The sequence below is a fragment of the Neofelis nebulosa genome, chromosome 4, assembly GCF_028018385.1.
Source record: "Neofelis nebulosa isolate mNeoNeb1 chromosome 4, mNeoNeb1.pri, whole genome shotgun sequence".
NCBI classification, from domain to species: domain Eukaryota; kingdom Metazoa; phylum Chordata; class Mammalia; order Carnivora; family Felidae; genus Neofelis; species Neofelis nebulosa.
In genome coordinates, this window is record NC_080785.1 from 162462191 (window position 1) to 162479737 (window position 17547).

At 49.2% G+C, this 17547-nt stretch overlaps 1 protein-coding gene across 4 annotated transcripts in view; it reads left to right on the top strand.

The window, feature by feature from the left end:
• DNMT1 (DNA methyltransferase 1) overlaps positions 1-17547 on the top strand; it is a 47905-nt gene that overhangs the window by 13697 nt on the left and 16661 nt on the right. For all 4 annotated transcript variants that reach the window (XM_058728084.1, XM_058728087.1, XM_058728085.1 and 1 more), the window contains exons 7-21: positions 3734-3768; positions 4146-4230; positions 6095-6129; positions 7152-7236; positions 9127-9161; positions 9627-9708; positions 11732-11766; positions 12097-12142; positions 12237-12317; positions 12389-12498; positions 15187-15305; positions 15587-15679; positions 16415-16566; positions 16726-16913; positions 17019-17202. In XM_058728084.1, the coding sequence (XP_058584067.1) occupies positions 3734-3768; positions 4146-4230; positions 6095-6129; positions 7152-7236; positions 9127-9161; positions 9627-9708; positions 11732-11766; positions 12097-12142; positions 12237-12317; positions 12389-12498; positions 15187-15305; positions 15587-15679; positions 16415-16566; positions 16726-16913; positions 17019-17202 (1365 nt within the window). The remainder of the gene's footprint in view (positions 1-3733; positions 3769-4145; positions 4231-6094; positions 6130-7151; positions 7237-9126; positions 9162-9626; positions 9709-11731; positions 11767-12096; positions 12143-12236; positions 12318-12388; positions 12499-15186; positions 15306-15586; positions 15680-16414; positions 16567-16725; positions 16914-17018; positions 17203-17547) is intronic.

Here is a 17547-nt window from a genome sequence, read left to right on the forward strand (position 1 = left end):
CTTACTTCTCTAGCTGACAAGATTGGCCATCAACTGTGACATTTTATTCTTTGGGCTTATTTATTTTGAGAGAGATGGAGAGGAGAAAGTGAATCCCAAGCAGGCTGCATGCTGTCCACGCAGAGCCTGATGCGGGCTCGAACCCGGGAACCGTGAGATCATGACCTGAGCTGAAACCAAGAGTCAGATGCTCAACCGACTGAGCAACCCAGGCGCCCCTGTTTATTTTTTAAAGCTTTTTTAAAAAAATGTATTTTTTTTTAAAGTTTTCTTATTTTGAGAGAGAGAGAGAGAGCGAGCGAGAGCAGGGGAGGGGCATAGAGAGAATTCCAAGCAGGCTCTGCACTGCCAGAACAGCCTGACACGGGGCTCGAACTCACAAACCACAAGACCACGACCCTAGCTAAAATCAAGAGTTGGACACCGAACCAACTGAGCCACCCGGGTGCTACTTATTTTCCTTAAGTTTATTTATTTTTGAGAGAGACAAAAAGTGTGAGCCGGGTAGGAGCAGAGAGAAAGAGAGAGAATCCTAAGCAGGATATGGCGCTGCCTGCTGCGGAGCCTGACTTGGGGCTTGAATCCATGAACCATGAGATCATGACTTGAGCTGAAACCAAGAGTTGGATGCTTAACCAAGTGAGCCACCTAGGTGCCCCAAATGTTTATTTTTGAGAGAGAGTGAAGGAGGGCAGAGAGTGAGGGGGGAGAGGGAATCCCAAGCAGGCTCTGCACTGTCAGCGTAGAGCCCGATGCAGAGGTTGAACTCACAAACCATGAGATCATGACCTGGAGCCAGGCTCAAGAGTCGGATGCTTAACCAACTGAGTCATCCAGGTGCCCCCAAAACTTTAATCAATTAATTAATTAATTAATTTTGAGAGACTGAGAGCAGGGAGGGGGTAGAGAGCAGGAGAGAGGGAGAATCCCAAGCAGGCTCTGTGTTACCAGTGCAGAGCCCAATGTGGGGCTCGATCTGACAAACTGAGATCATGACCTGAGCCAAAATCCAGAGTCGGGTGCTTAACTGACCGAGCCACCCAGGCACCCCGAGCTGTGACATGTTTAAAGCATTTGCTTCTGGGGCGCCTGGGTGGCTCAGTCGGTTGAGCATCCGACTTCGGCTCAGGTCACGATCTCACGGTTCGTGAGTTCGAGCCCCGCGTCAGGCTCTGGGCTGATGGCTCAGAGCCTGGAGCCTGCTTCCGATTCTGTGTCTCCCTCTCTCTCTGCCCCTCCCCCATTCATGCTCTGTCTCTTTATTAAGTTTAATAAAACTTAAACATTACGTGACATTTAAATAAACATTTAAAAAAAAAAACTAAAAAAAAAAAAAAAAGCATTTGCTTCTGCCGTCCTTAGCTCCTTTTCCACATCCAACTTGTCTAACAGTAGAGCATTAGAGTTGCTATATGTAGTGTAATAATGCTACTTAGACCTCATAGGTTAGAAAACCAGTGGCTTACTGAAGTGTCTTTGATACAGAAGATGTTAGTCCGTGATGGTACTTTCCCTTGTGACTTGAGGCCCAAACCTAGATAATACCAGATGGTCGCACATCAATTTTCTTTTTGATTTTGCTGCAGGATTAGCTATGTACGTTGAAGGGAAGTCTGTAGGTTTATGTGTGGGTAGTAAATGCCTTACTGCTACTGATAGAGCGACCGTGGCATTACTGACTTTTGGGGCTAGATAATCCTTTGCTGTGGAGGCGGTGGGGCGGTCCTGTGGTTTATAGCATGTAGCAGCATCCCGACCTCTACTCTCTAGGTACCAGTAGTAATCCCCCTCTCCCCTCTCAGTTGTCACCACCAAAAATCATCGTCAGACACTTCCAAATTGGGGGAAGGGGTAAAATTACTCTGGCTGAGAAGCACTGGGCTAAGGGGTATCAAGTGTCACTGGGCTACCACTCTCCTTGAGGTAGGCTTGACAACCTGTTGTAAGACCCTTGGATTCTGTTTTTAGAAACCACATGTAGGGGCACCTGGGTGGCTCAGTCGGTTAAGCGGCCGACTTCGGCTCAGGTCATGATCTCACGGTCCGCGAGTTTGAGCCCCGCATCGGGCTCTGTGCTGACAGCTCGGAGCCTGGAGCCCGTTTCGGATTCTGTGTCTCCCTCTCTCTCTGCCCCTCCCCTGTTCATGCTCTCTCTCTCTCTCTCTCTCTCTCTCTCTCTCAAAAATAAAATAAACATTAAAAAAAAAAAATTAAAAAAAAAAAAAAAAAGAAACCACATGTTACTGTCCATGACCTTTATTCTGATGTCTATAGTTAAGTTTAGGTTACCTGCTTTTAAGTGGGAAACTGAGGCACAGAGGGAACCATGTGTTCAGATCAGTGGCCAAGTCTCTTGTCTCTTAGGAGAAAGCATTCCAGACAAAACAGGCTTGCTCTTGTAATATCAATAGCTCTCTTCCACATGCACCTGTTTTAGAGTGGTTTCTTGCACCCTAACCTTTTAGAAGGCTTGTGTACCCTTTTCATCTGGCTTTTCAAGAAACCTACCATTTCACTGGCAGTTTGTGTGAGGCCTGGGAGGCTTTGTTTATGAAGGCTTGTAAAAACATTGTCGCAATATGCTAGATAAGACTTGGTGTATCCAGCCAGCAGTGTCAGATAGTTTTGTCACATAAGTCCTCATACAGGGATCATCTTTTTTAGTCCATTTAAAGTTACGAGAACTTATTATGTTTTAAAAATGGGTATTACATGCATTTAGTAAAACTTCTAAATAGTATAAAAGGATGTTTGGTGCATAGATCTCCCTTCCTCCTGACCGTCCAGAGCGGGGAAGAGGCAAGGATTTATCAGTTTCCTCTATGTTGTCTGAGAGAGAGCGAGAAAGAGACTTAGTATGAAATCTACCATTAGAGTTCTCTAGAGAGACAAGATGTATGTGTAAGATTAATTTTAAACTTGGCTCCTGCGGTTAAGGCTGGCAAGACTAAAGCATGCAGGACAGGCCAACAGGCTGGAGACTCAGGGAAGAGCTGGTGTAGATCCAGTCTGAAGGCAGCCTGGAGGCAGAATTTTCCATCTACGCACCTACATATACCACAGATGTTTGTGTATGTGTTGCCTATAATAGAATACAACAAGGTTCTGTGTACTTCCCTAAATTTCTCCAGTGGTAACATCTAGAACTGTAATACCTCAGCAAAACCAGGAAAGTGACCTCGCTGTACAATCTAGACTTTATTCACATTTTACCAGTTTTCGCATGTGTGTATATGCACTCACGTGTATGGAGTCTTGTAACCTCTACCCCAAACAGGATCCAGATCTGTTTCGTCACTGCAATATATCTATCCCTCTTAAATACACGTAGATACCCTGGAGACGGCAGACAGTGTGAAATGGTACACCAGGGTGTTCGTCCGGGAAGAGCTAGTGTCCTCACTTCCTGCTGTGAATCCCAAATTACTATTTTGTTTTTTCCTAATACTAAAGACTTCCTGACCGGGGGTGGAGGATCTTTGATTCTTTTATAGAGCGTCACTGGAAACCTCTGGTACGCGGGCCTGTGCTGGGCCAACTCCTGGGCCTCCTTCGTTTTGAGGGTAGTGGGACGGCACTACCAGACTGATGCTTATTACCCAGATCTTTCCCTTAAACCCAGCCCCCCCGCCCCCATTTTTAACTGTGCCAAATGTATTTAATACTGTCACTCATGCTTTTCATGTTGATCTTCTTTGAAATGAACGTTCTTGTCTTCCTTCTCTCCACACAGGAGGAAAAGAGGCGGAGAGTTACATCCAGAGAACAGTAAGAACGATTAATATACCTGTTCTGTACAATGTGCAATCTTCATTACCGAAATTACTTTTCTGCAAAGTTTTAAAGAGCTTTCTTGTGAGTTGCCATGGCGACCATAGATGGCTCAAGAATGCTGAATTTGGGGTCAGATTATTAGCCTTTAATTCATGTAGAATTCTCATTGCAAAGAATGAATTGAGGGGAACCGGCCGTTGTCAGAACCAGATTTAAAGGTCTGATTAAATATTAAAGTAGTATGTGCCTTTCAGGGCCTCTGAGATGGAGATTGCTCTCTGGGGTAGGAAGAGGAGGACCTTAGGAAAACTGCTGGCAGGGGAGGGGTTGGGGAAAGTCACCCTTGGGGTGTGTGTTACTTTGCTTGACAGAGTTGCTAGACCGCTCCCTGCAGAAGAACCGGAGAGAGTAGGACCTGGAACACACATGGAAGAAGAGGAGGAAAGAGACGAAAAAGTAAAGCCTGGTCACATCCGAGTTTGTCCATTGTACTTTACTTGGAGTCCCTGTTCGGTTTCAGGAAGGGGGTCACTGGGAGGGGGGCCACATGTAGGAACAAAAGGACTTTCTCTCCTGATCAAAATGACCTTGACTTTAGTCAAAATGCTTTTCAGACTTCTTTTTCTGTGATTCTCTACCCAGAAGGGGGGTTGTGTGGCTTTCGTGATAAGGACACTGCGTTAGGCTTGGGGAGCAGCTGGACCTTCTGCTATTCCATCAGTGACAGAACTTCAGTCTGTGCCCCTGCCCATCTGCTTCCCTTGCTCACCAAGTCTTTGTGGGAATCTGACTTTCAAACACAAGGGGTGCTGAAATTCTATAGCATCATCCAGATATAAAGTTGCATTCTTTTTTTTTTTTTTTTTTTAAGTTTATTTATTTTGAAAGAGAGCAAGCATGCGAGCAGGGGAGGGGCAGAGAGAGAATCCCAGTCAGGTTCCACGCTGTCAGCACAGAGCCCACGTGGGGCTTGATCTCCCCAGCTGTGAGATTATGACCTGACCTGAAATCAAGAATCAGCCACTCAGCCAACCGAGTCACCCAGGTGGCCCTAAAGTTGCATTCTGCATGGCGATCAGACCAGATCTCCCCAGGTCTTCCTCAGACCTCCAGTTTCTTTGTACAATCCGAATTTAAGGTTCTGTGAAAGACCGATGTGCCACCTGAACCCCCTCGAGGAGAGGATAGGGGAGGGAATGGGGGTTTGATAATGGGAAGCTTACCATTGGACAGTGTTGTCCTATATGACAGAAGGGCTAACGTTGGGCAGCCACTGGCAACAGGGCAACATTGGGTCCTGTTTTGGGGCGTCTGGCTGGTTCAGGTGGTTCAGTGTCTGACTCCTGAATTCGGCTCAGGTCATGATCTCATGGTTCATGAGACTGAACCCCAAGTTGGGCTCTGTGCTGAGCATGGAGCTTGCTGAAGATTCTCTCCCTCTCTCTCTGTCCCTCCCCCTCATGCATGTGCCTCTCTCTCTCTCTCTCTCTTTCTCTCTCTCTCTCTCTCTCTCTCAAAATATCTAGAAGTTTCTTACAAACTTGAATGGAGGGTAAAGGATGGGTGTCTGTTATTGCTCTAGTTGGGGATCAACTGAGTGACCATTCTTGAAGAACCATTTGGTATAAAGCTAGCCTTTAATCGATCACCTCTCCTACCCTGATACTAGTAAGATAGCAGTTATACTCCAGCTCATTTGGGAACAGGCAGTTCTAGTGGGCTTGCTCAACTACCCTCAGGGCACGTTGGGCAGGATTGAAATTCCTTGCCTGTGGTCAGACTCCCAGTACCTCTTCTTGCAGTAGATGGGTCTTCAGTGTGTTTCTTCTCTTGACATCACTAACCCTTGTGGTCTCTTCACAAAATGTGGAGTTTGAGGCTGAATTCACTCGGGACCTTTTCCACAAAGGTGTGTTTAGCTCTTTTAAACTTGGGTTCAGAACGATCGTCATCAGTGTTTGAGGCGGAGCACTTGTTGAGAGTGGGCCATCCCGTTTCATGCTTTTATTATAGATTCCTAGTTCTGTTAGCCAGTTGTCCGTGAGGTCGTCCACACGTACTCATGACGTGTGATAGAGGGGTTTGGGGGCAAAGCACTTAGATTACAGAACTCTTAGATCCTGCAACTTCCTGCTTACTTACCACACCCCCCCAAAAAAAAAAAACCCAAAAAACAAAAAACCTTGCTATCTTGAAGATAGATCGTATTTACTCCCACCAGCTAGACTGTAGGATCAGTTTAGGTATTGTTTCCATAGAACAATGGAAAGATCAGGGCATGGGGGAAAATTAACTAGTTTCTTTTTTACCCCCTTCTTAGGAAGAAAAGAGGCTCAGAAGTCAAACCAAAGAACCGTAAGTATAGTTAACATGCCTTTGTACTTCCTAGTGTGAAAATCGCTAAAATAAGCGTTCTGGTAAAAATAACGGGTTAGGCAGAGCATTAGGTACTTAAGTTCTATGTGTGTGGGTGGTTCCACTTGGGGAAGGTCGGAGTACCGGAGTGAAGGCTGAGCTCAGCTGATCTTGACCCGAGGCCCTTCCTCAGTGGTGGTCATTCAACACGTAGTTTGTGAGGTGGTGAGAAAGGGCATCAAATGAGCTGCTGCGTTCCTCCCCCGTTGGCTGTGAGGATGCCGGGTAATTATGGTTGCTGAAGCTCAGTGGCTTAAGACCTCATTTACTGAGTTTGCAAGTCTGCCTCCTGGTGTCTGTTGACTGATCTTGGCCAGGCTTGGTGGAGATGATGGGGACGACCTGGCCAGCCCGGGCGTGCTTTTGTGGCGGTGGCGGAGTGTGAGGGCAGAAGTCAAGAGCACTTCAAGTCTCTGTTGGCATCCAGTTGGCTGGAGGAAATGTCGAGACCGGGCCTGTGTCTAGGGGTGGGCAGAGCACCCAAACGGAGGGGCAGAGCCCGTGAAGTGAAGATCCCGTGTGGCTAGTCGGCTTTCCACGGTTACTGATGCAGGTCACACATCCGACCGGCTGTCGTGAACCCACACGGGGTCCACCTCTGGCCCAGACACTTGCCTTCTGCCTCTGTGGGCAGAATTCCCATCAGGTTACAGGAAATCGATGGAGTCCTATTTGTGTGTGTGTGTGGGGGGGGGGGGGGGGGGAGGTTATTTTGTTTTAAACTGTTCATTTAAGCTGTTTGTTTCATTTATATGAAATGTTGATGGCATCTCTGAAGATCATAAGTTCTGAAGTAATAAATGGCTTTCGGGCTTCCTATAGGGAAGACTTGCCCTTCAGCTGGGAAAGGCAGTCCATGCTCTGGGTCCGGGGAGGAGACTGTAAGCCATCACTGGGGGTGCTTGCAGTGGTGTCCGCCTCCCCGACCTGATTGCGTGGATGCGTCTGGTTTTGTGTGACAGAACACCTAAACTGAAGTCGAAGGAGGAGCTGGACCGAGAAGGAAGAACAGGAGCGCAGGCTGAAACGGATGAAGGAGACGAGAGGGTAAAGACTGAATCTTTGCTTCTTAAATTCCACTTTTCTTCTATTCCCATTTGGTCGGGACACATGGTGTGGGGCAGGGCTCAGGGTTCAAATCCAGCCCTACCTCCCCACGGGGCGACTCTGGGAAAGTTCCCTAATCCCCCTCATGGGGGTTGGTGGTTGTCTCGTGTCTGTGTGTACAGTGGTCTGCTTCCCTGTAACGGTGGACAGGGCCTGTGTGCACCTTGACGAGGGTGTGTGCGCGTCTGGCTGCACTTGATCCTCCCCTCGGACGCGCCAGCCACACCTGTGTTGCTCTGCCAGCCTCCTAAGTTCCGAGTCTAGGTCTCCCCGTCCTGCCAGCCTCCCCCGTTCAGCTAAGTGAACATACTTAAACTCTGCAACTTTATGCATGGAGTGGGGCTGGGCCTTCGTACAAGTGCAGGATGGCAAGGTCATCTGCAGGGCGGTCCCGCTGACTGAACTCCAGGGAGGGGAGGTTCGTGCACTGGGGGGCCGCAGCACGGGACTCCCCAGCTCTATGAGCCGTGTGGTCCCTGTCTAAGAGAAGTCCAACTGGGATAATCCCAGGGTCGTCTGGTTTTTCTGTCTCTTGAGATTTAGATGGTGGAGCCCATGGTCACGGACTTGCTGGGTCACGCACTTCCTTACTTCTGACCTGGCTGGCGACAGGCATCCGTTCTTGTTCCGTGGCGTTTGACCCTTTTGGTGTCGCCTCCAGCATGCTCTGCCATCTGAACTGTCTCTCACCTTTTCTGTCCAGATACTGCTTATCTTGCTGTCGGCACTTGCCTGGAATCCCTGCCAGGCCCCCTACAGAGATCCTAGTGATGGTGTCAGACTGCCCATTCTCTGCAGACAGAAACTGGCGGGAGCTCTTGCCTCATGGTAGAAAGAGATGGAAGGATCAAACATTTGACCCTTTCTAATATCGTTGGCTCTCCTCTTTTTTTTTTTTTTTTTTTTTACGTTTATTTATTTTTGAGACAGAGACAGAGCATGAGCAGGGGAGGGGCAGAGAGAGAGGGAAACACAGAATCGGAAACAGGCTCCAGGCTCTGAGCTGTCAGCACAGAGCCCGACGCGGGGCTCGAGCTCACAGACCGTGAGATCATGACCTGAGCCGAAGTCGGACGCCCAACTGACTGAGCCACCCAGGCGCCCCGGCTCTCCTATTTTAATAAACCTAACAGACTTGTTAATCTATGAAGATAAGCTCAATAAATTTATCAGAAAGTTATTTAAGCTCAGAAGACACTAGATTGTTTATATATAACAAGGAGTTGGTGACGGAGTTGGGAATTCTTTTATTTCTTAATTTTCCATGCTAGATTGCTAAGTTTTGTCCTTGTTTTTCCTGCTGTCCCGATACCTTTCTATATGACATCTTCACCTCTGACCAGATGACAAATGGAAGTATAGGCATTTGGCCAACTTAAGGTACATGGGTATAATCCCTTTTACAATGAGGTTTTCTGGGACAGAATTGGCAAATTATGGCCCAAATCTGGCCCTTTGCCCATTTTTATAAGTTTTTTTGGAACACAGTCGTGCCTTTTCACTTCTGTGTTTTCTCTGGTTGCTTTTATGTTATAATGGTGGGATTGAGTACTTGTGACACAGACCACGAGCCTTACAAAATCTGAGAATGTTTTCTGGCTCTTTATAGAAACCGCCTGCCCAGTCCTGGCCAACTCTTGCTTGTAGGGGGTTAGGGAATGGAGTTAAAATGTGAAGTCTCCTCTGTGCCCTGTAGGCCTGTGTAGATTTCCTGTTCTCCAGCTTCACGGCGCTGTGATCATTAATGGGTACTTTCAGTTTGGTCTTGCTCTTTTCTCAGAAACTAACTTTTCCCCTCTGTCTCTCTCCACCCCTGTTTCACCCTCGCAGGATGAAAGGAGACCCAGAAGTCAACCCAAAGATCTGTAAGTGGTTGAAATGCTTGTGCCTTTGTGCTGTGCTTTGTGTAATTTTCGTTACTGAAATTACCATTCTAGAGATCGGTGCTGATGTAGAGGTTTACACGGAGGTGCCGATGTGCTCAGAAGACTGGATCCGCTCGGGCGGGGTTGGATAAGAAATTAAGCTGGGCCTCCTCTGCCACTTGGGTGGCCGTGCCACCCCTGCACGTCTTGTGGGTCCCTTCCCTCCCGGCACTTCTCGCTCGGCCCGCGTTGGAGGGGTCATGGGGGCTGCTTTTGGAGTTCAGACAACTTATCAGTGCTCCTTTTAGAGCCACCGTGACAAGGGGCTTGGAAGGAAGAATCTTACCCAGATATATTCTGAATATTTTGCTTTTCAGTATGGAGGCATTAGTTTTTGTTTTCGATGTGAGTTGGCAATAGGGTTATTCGGAGCAAAGATCTGGCATATGTTTATTTACCTAACAGAGCTGCCAAACGGAGACCTGAAGAAAAAGAACCTGAAAGAGTAAAACCACAAGTTTCTGAAGACAAAGATGAGGATGAAAAGGTAAGCTCTTGTTTTTTAACCCTTTGTTTCCTACATCCCAAAGTGACTTTTTTTTTTTAAGCAAACTTTTGCTTCCGGAGACATCTGAGCGTACCCCGAAGTAGGCCGAATAGGGCAGGGGGCCTCGTGTTCTCATCGGCCTGCAGCGGCTCTCCGCTCATGGCCAGGTGTTTGAGTCGGTCCCTGCCTGTTCTCCCAGCCTCCCTCACCCCTGGGTGATGCTGAACAAATCCCTGACGTTACTGAGACAGTTACACGAGAACTTCCTGTGAAAGGACTCTCTTCTTAAATATCCCCACAAGGTCATCATTAATACAATGTCAAGGTCTAGCCTGTTCAGATTTCCCTGCCTAGAAAAAAGAAACAACGGGGACTCTGAATCGGGACCCAAACAAGGCCTATACAGTGAATTTGGTTTCTGTTTGTCCTGTCTCCTCCAGAGTCTTACCCCCTCATCTGCCTTGCAATTTATGAAGGGAACCGGCTTCCCCATAGAGTTTCTGGGTCCTGGTGTTTTGCTTGCACCCCCCTCGAGTTAAACCTCTCTCCAGCCCTATCTCCTGCAGACTGATGGTTAGGTCCGGGGGCTCGACCAGATGCAGGTCCTTTGTTGCCCAGTGGACTCTGAGGGGGTGCCAGGTGCTTCCTGTCATGTCACACCGGAAGGCACAGTTGTCTATTTGTGGTGTTAAGACTGATCCATCCATTGTAAAGCGTCTCTCTGCTTCTCACCTAATGTTTGTAACAGTCATTGCTTAAATCTGTTTCACTGGGAGCTGCAAAGTGGTGGTAGTCCACAGTTCTCTCATTCCTTCATTCGCCGAACATAACCCTAGAAAGAAGTTTCCTCTTTTTTTAATGGCAGACTAATCCAGTGGTGCACTCTGGGTGGTTTAAACAACAGACGTTTATTTTTCCACAGTTCTGGAGACTCAGAGTCCAAGATCAGAGTGCCGCCAGGGTTAGTTCCTGGTGAGGCCTTTCTTCCTGGCTTGCTGACGGCTGCCTTCTCACTGCGTCCTCCCAGGCTCTTTCCTGTGTGAGTGTGGAGGGAGAAGAGGGAGCCTGGTGTCCCTTCCCCTTCTGAAGAGGACACCAGCCCTGTTGGATTAGGGCCACCCTTAGAACCTTGGTCACCTCCTTAAAAGCCTCTTCTCCAAATACAGCCACATTCGGGGTTAGGGCTTCAACGTGAACTTTAGAGGGACTTAATTCAGTCCATAGACCCCTCATCAGTTGTTTATTTGCCTTGAGGTACTGCTGGTACGGGTAAGCTAAGCTTTTTTTTTTTTTTTTTTAATGGTTTTTGTTAGGAGTCTCTTAAGGAAGTCTTTAGTTATAAGAATTTTGAAGAGAAGACTCTAGACACTGGAGATGGCTTGGACCTCACTGGTCCTTTGACTCTCTTCCTCTCTGCCTCTGACTAGGTTTTGTGATAACTGTGTATATAAAATTGTGGAGCATTGGTGCGCCTGGGTGACTCAGTCAGTTAAGCATCTGACTTCGGCTCAGGTCATGATCTCGTGGTCCGTGAGTTCGAGCCCCGTGTCAGGCTCTGTGCTGACAGCTTAGAGCCTGGAGCCTGCTTCGGATTCTGTGTCTCCTTCTCTGCCCCTCCCTTGCTCACGCTCGGTCTCTCTCTCTCTCTCTCTCTCTCTCTCTCTCTCTCTCTCAAAAATAAATAAATATTGGGGCGCCTGGGTGGCGCAGTCGGTTAAGCGTCCGACTTCAGCCAGGTCACGATCTCGCGGTCCGTGAGTTCGAGCCCCGCGTCAGGCTCTGGGCTGATGGCTCGGAGCCTGGAGCCTGTTTCCGATTCTGTGTCTCCCTCTCTCTCTGCCCCTCCCCCGTTCATGCTCTGTCTCTCTCTGTCCCAAAAATAAATAAAAAGCGTTGAAAAAAAAAAAAAAATTAAAAATAAATAAATAAATAAATAAATATTTAAAAAATGTAAAAAATGAAATTCTGGAGCATTGTCCAGCTGTAAAATACTTTTGTACCCTCTTTTTTTCTCTCCATTTAGGAAGAGAAGAGACGCAAAACTACGTCCAAAGAACCGTAAGCACTTATTGTTGTCTTGGTACAAAGCGGATCATATTAAGATTCTCCTTCTAGAAAAAAAGATGAAGGGGTTTTAATGAATTGCTAGAGCAGCCTTAGCTTAGCTTTGTTTCTTATGGAGTCTGTGAGCTCAGGACCCAAACGCTCCAATTCTGCGTGAGCCAGGTCCCCTCCTTGTGGTACGGAGACACCGAGGACCTGGCACTTCTCCCTCCAAGGCAGCAGCTGGTGCTCACCTGTGTCAGTAGATTAGGTGTAACTTGGGTAGCTTCTCACACGTTCCTATAGGATTAAAAACACACAAACTATGTTCTGCTTTATTCTCAGAACGGAGAAAAAAATGGCTCGAACCAAAACCGTGGTGTCCTCCAAGGTAAACCCACAACTGGGAGTAAAACGGGCGCTGTGGCGCGTGTGGGGTTGCCCAGAGCCGGCCCTCTGAGTGCTGTTTGTGTTCGTGCCCCCAGCCCAATCCTCTGCGGTGTGTTCAGTGTGGACAGTACCTGGACGATGCCGAGCTGAAGTACGAACAGCATCCCCCCGACGCAGTAAGTTCCGGGTCTACTTCCAGCCTTCTCTTTCCTGCCTCTGCCTCAGCCTAACGGTCGCTGTCTCTCAGGTGGATGAGCCACAGCTGTTGACGAACGAGAGACTCTCCATCTTCGATGCCAACGAGTCTGGCTTCGAGAGTTATGAGGCCCTTCCCCAACACAAACTGACCTGCTTTAGGTAACGCATACGCTTCTGCCTCATTGTAATAGAGCACTTTCCTGAAGGCGCCGAAGTTCTTGATGTCCTCGTGAGGTTCTTTAGCGTTTGACCCGTAGCCTTTCTCAAGTTGCTAACGCCTCCTGGACCAGAGCCCCAAAGATGGTGGGAGTGTAGTAGATCTCCGCCGTGTGGGTTGTTAAAACCGTACATGTCTAATCTTCAGTCTGTACGCATCCTGAAGCTCTTTCATCCAGATGAGGGCCAACCGTGTGCTAGGTCGGTACTGACTTAGGTGTTATGGGTACAACACCGTGGGTCCCTGCTTTCCTGGGGGCAGAAGCTAAGTTCTGCGTGTCAGGTGGTAGTAACGGCGGCACATGTGAAAGGCATGGTGAGCAGAGAGGGGCTGGGAGAGTGTGTTTGGGACAGAGGGGAAGTGACTCGAGCAGAACCCTTCGTGGCATAGAGCGTAAGTCGAGGGGACAGCTGGGGAAGGACACCCCAGCTGGAGGGAACAGCAGGTACAGAGACCCCGAGGTGGGCTCCTGTTGGCTGCGCAGGACTCAGTGATGAGGCTGGTGTGGCCAGAGTTGCGGGAGCAGAGGGCCCGGGAGGGGGCTAGACCAAGCAGGGCTGCACAGGCTGTGGCAGTGGCCCTTGAGGTTCTGGAGTGAAGGTCCTGGCGTCTGGACTGCGCCTTTGGCAAGGCTCAAACAAGCCTGTGAGTACGCAGTCCCGTGTTCTGCACCCTGTGCTCCATTCTGCTCCTCGCTGGGGCTGCAGTTACTCTGAGGCTCCACTTTATTTCTTTGTGGGGAATGGCTCGGCTCCAGGACGCGTCCACTGTTTCTTTCACCTGCTTTAGCAGGTGCTTTTTCCCTCCCTGAGGAAAATGTGGGGTGGATCTCCTCTACCATACCTGTTGTGGGCATCACTTTCCTAACACCCCTGCCCTACAGCAGGTTAGGGGTTCTCTTGCCCCGAGACAAGATCCCCAGCGTGTTTCTTCTGCAGCACATTTCATACTCCCTGTGGTTGGTGGTTGGCTGTATCCCCCTCTCGAACACCGTCAGGATCCTGCTCTGTGTCGAGATGCTGTCCACCTACCAGTGACCCCCAGGGCCCGGCCCAACCTCTGCCTGGTGGTGCAAGTGAAATCTACTGTGTTGATGCGGCTGATGCTCATGCCCTCGTGCCGCCCTGTTGCGTGTCTCAGGACAGAGGCTCGGGAGAGGAGCAGCAGCTGGAGCCCGGGCTGCTGTAGTCAGGAATGTCAGAGCTTGGGGGTCTCTTGGCTTCCTCCTTGAGAGAGGGTCTGCTGTAGACCCTTTCCCGTAGGGTGGGGAGGCGGCACTAAGGACACGCTTCGCAGGGATAGTGTCATTGTAGCCGGACTGCCGGAGTTATTTAGGGCCTCTGTTTACCTCTGGTACTTGGGCTGAAAGTGGCAGGTGAAAGCAGTCTTGGGCAGGGTCCATTTTGTGAACTAGTGGGTCCTGCCTCTGCCTAGGACTTAGAACTTCTCCCTGTCGTCGTGGATAGCTTGCCAGGCTGGGCACTGTATCTTCCCCTTCTGTGGGTCCTCCATATCCTCCCCTCCCTGGCTATGTGTCCGTCTTTCCCACTGGACTTACGTCCCGAGGGCAGAGAGATGACCCGTGTCTATCTACCATACCTGACACGTAGTAGGGGTTTCAATTCAGGATGTTCGTGTCTGTCCACCATGCCTGGCACATGGTGGGGGTTTCAGTTCAGGGTGTTCGTGTTTGCATTCCTGAAGTTCTGTGCGGTTTCAGGATGAGGATTTCTGGCTTCCAAGGGCCTAGGCTGTGGGAGTGTGATGGGGGGTGGTGCTCTCAAGACCTGCGGATTCTGTGTCACCCGCCTGGGCCTTTGCACCACGGGATGGTACTTCTTGCCCGGAAGGTGCTCTTTGGGGCCAACACGAGCGGTTCCATAAGCAGAAAGACCCCCCACCCCCGACACACACATACACACCCTGATTTCATGTTCTTCTGAAGTTTGACGTTTGGGTGGTAGGACTGTGGATGGATGCCCTCAAACTCCAGATTTAACCCTCCAAATGAGGTGGAAGTGTGTCCTTCCCATATCTTTACATCTGTTTTCATGCTGTTAGGTAATAGGTCTTACTGTGCTTCTTATTAAGGTGAAGTTCCTATGCCATTAAGCATGTATGAAACACTGAATGCGTAAATGCAGAGAAAGCAGAGTGGGGATTGCCAGGGGCGGGGATGGAATAGGAAGTAGTGACTGTTTAATGGAGAGAAGGTTTTCTTTGTGGGCAGTGAAAGCATTTTGGAGCTACATCGAGGTGGTGGCCACAGCCGTAAGCAGCATGTGTCTGAGAAGCCAGTGCTTGTCCGATAGCAGTGTGCTGAGGGAAGACGTAGTAGTGCGTTGATCCCTTGTGAGGTTTCCTGTCACCCCACTGTAAGACTCCCTGACTTCTTGGTGTCACCTTTGTAGATGCCTAGGTCTGCAGACATCAAGATCCTCTTGATGCATAGGTGGGAGAATTGGGTAGAAACTGGGTGAGGACACTGTGCCAATGAAGTGTTCTGACAGCCGAGAAGGTTAAGCGTCTAGGACTTGCACGCGGTCTCGTCACCTTGGGTCTGAGCTTGATTGTGCACTTCTGCCTGCCTTCACTGGTCGGCTGGTAACTGCTCTCTGTCGCCTGTCTAGCGTGTACTGTAAGCGTGGTCACCTGTGCCCGATCGACACTGGTCTCATTGAAAAGAACGTTGAGCTCTTCTTTTCCGGTTCAGCAAAACCAATCTACGATGATGACCCGTCTCTTGAAGGTCAGTGGAACGTTCCAGGTAATGTTTGGGCAGAGATCTTAAAAACAAAGCTTACCTGCAAAGCACTATTCAGTTGGAACGACTGTCCCTTAAAGTTAGGGCTTGAGACTGTGCTGTGAACAGCTATTAGCAAACTCGCTCTGGTGGCTCTGAGGACTGCCCAGTTTGGCTGACAAGAGAAGTCACCTCGGGGGCACTCAGAGTGCCACTGGCCCTTCTGGGGTTTGATAGGAGTCCTAGTTCTTAGTCCATTTCTTTTCAGGACACTTTCTTTTTCCTAGGTGGTGTTAATGGCAAAAATCTTGGCCCCATAAATGAATGGTGGATCACTGGCTTTGATGGAGGTGAAAAGGCGCTCATTGGCTTCAGCACCTGTAAGTGTGTGGCCAGTTGTGGACCGTGATGGAATCGGAAAGGGGCCCTTGTTCCTGTCCTCCCCTGGGCTTGGTTGGGCTTGGGTGGGATGTTTCAGCCTCTCGTGAATGGCACGTGACTAACTTGTGACTATTTGGGAACCATGTCATTGGGATGGTTTCCATTACGAAACCATCAGGATGACTTTTTTGTAGGGGTTACAGCTGGCCCTCCAGTTAGAAGTGCCAGTCCTATTCTTACAGCTCAAACTCCGACTGAATTCCAAAAACGAGAGGAGCCCAAATAAGGCCACTTGGCCAGTCTCCCATTCTCTAGCTGTCTTCTTCCTTTTTTAAAATTTTTGTTTATCTGACACACAGTGTGGGGCTCAAACTCCTGACCCTGAGATCACAAGTCATGTGCTCCACTGGTTGAGCCAGCCAAGTGCCCCTTTAGCTGCCTTCTTTAAGATTTTATTTAAGTAATATTTGCACCCAGTGTGGGGCTCGAACTCAAAACCCTGAGATCAAGAGTCCCATGTTCCACCGACTGAGCCAGCCAGGCGCCTCCGTTCCCTAGCTGTCTTAGGCCACTTCTGAATGGGTTAACTCCGAATGTCCTTTGTGTTTTGTTGACTTGTGCATATGGAATGACTTTTAGACTATCCCATAGTCTTCGTAGACTCATCCCTGCCCTTTGGCCATCATAGCTGCCATCAGATTCAGACCACTTTTTAAAATTGCGGTTTACTTCAGCTTTTGCCGAATACATTCTGATGGATCCCAACCCAGAGTACGCGCCGCTGTTTAGTGTGATGCAGGAGAAGATCTACATAAGTAAGATTGTGGTTGAGTTCCTGCAGAGCAACCCAGACTCCACCTATGAAGACTTGATCAATAAGATCGAGGTGAGGGGCTCAGGGTCTCCACAACCCGAGATTCATGCCTATTTACATGCGGCACAGATGTTGCTAGAAAACTCCTGTCTAAAATCAGAAACCGCTTTTCAGTTTGATTAGAACGGTTTTTCTTAAGCCTAAGAGAAACTTCTGATCTTTTTCTTAAAGACCACTGTTCCTCCTTCTGTGCTCAACCTGAATCGATTCACAGAGGATTCTCTCCTTCGGCACGCCCAGTTTGTGGTAGAACAAGTAGAGAGTTATGATGAGGCTGGGGACAGTGACGAGCAGCCCATCTTTCTGACCCCCTGCATGAGGGACCTGATCAAGTTGGCTGGGGTCACCCTAGGAAAAAGGTAAGGACGCAGCCGGCATAAAACTGAAGACCGGAGACCAGAGAAGGTAGAGTGTCCTGTGCACTCCTCCCCAGCCTGCTAACACGATGGAAACCTCTGTCCCAGGCGAGCTGAAAGACGTCAGACCATCGGGCATTCTGCCAAAGAGAAGGACAAAGGCCCCACTAAAGCCACCACTACCAAGCTGGTCTACCAGATCTTTGACACTTTCTTCGCAGAGCAAATCGAAAAGGATGACCGAGAAGACAAGGAGAACGCCTTCAAACGCCGACGGTGTGGTGTCTGTGAGGTAACCTCACCTGGGCCGGGCTCCCCGCGCAATCTGAAGAACTTTTCTCCTGGCTGAGACTCTCCCTGCTCAAATGTGACCCCTAACATGGAAGCTGGGAGAAAGTTATCGGGGCGGGGGCGGGGAGGGAGAGGATCGCATGCCTCACGGGACAAGCAGATTGGCCGGACAGCGGTGGAAAGAGGTGTGCTTGGGCACCGCGCTGTTGATCCACTGTAACTGACTAGCCTGGCCTCCTGGGTGGCATTCGCTCTACCTGCATAGCACTGTCTAGAGGCCTTGGTGTGAGTGCAGAGGAAGGGATTACCCCACAGAAGTGCTGCCCTCTCCGAGGGGGGGACATCC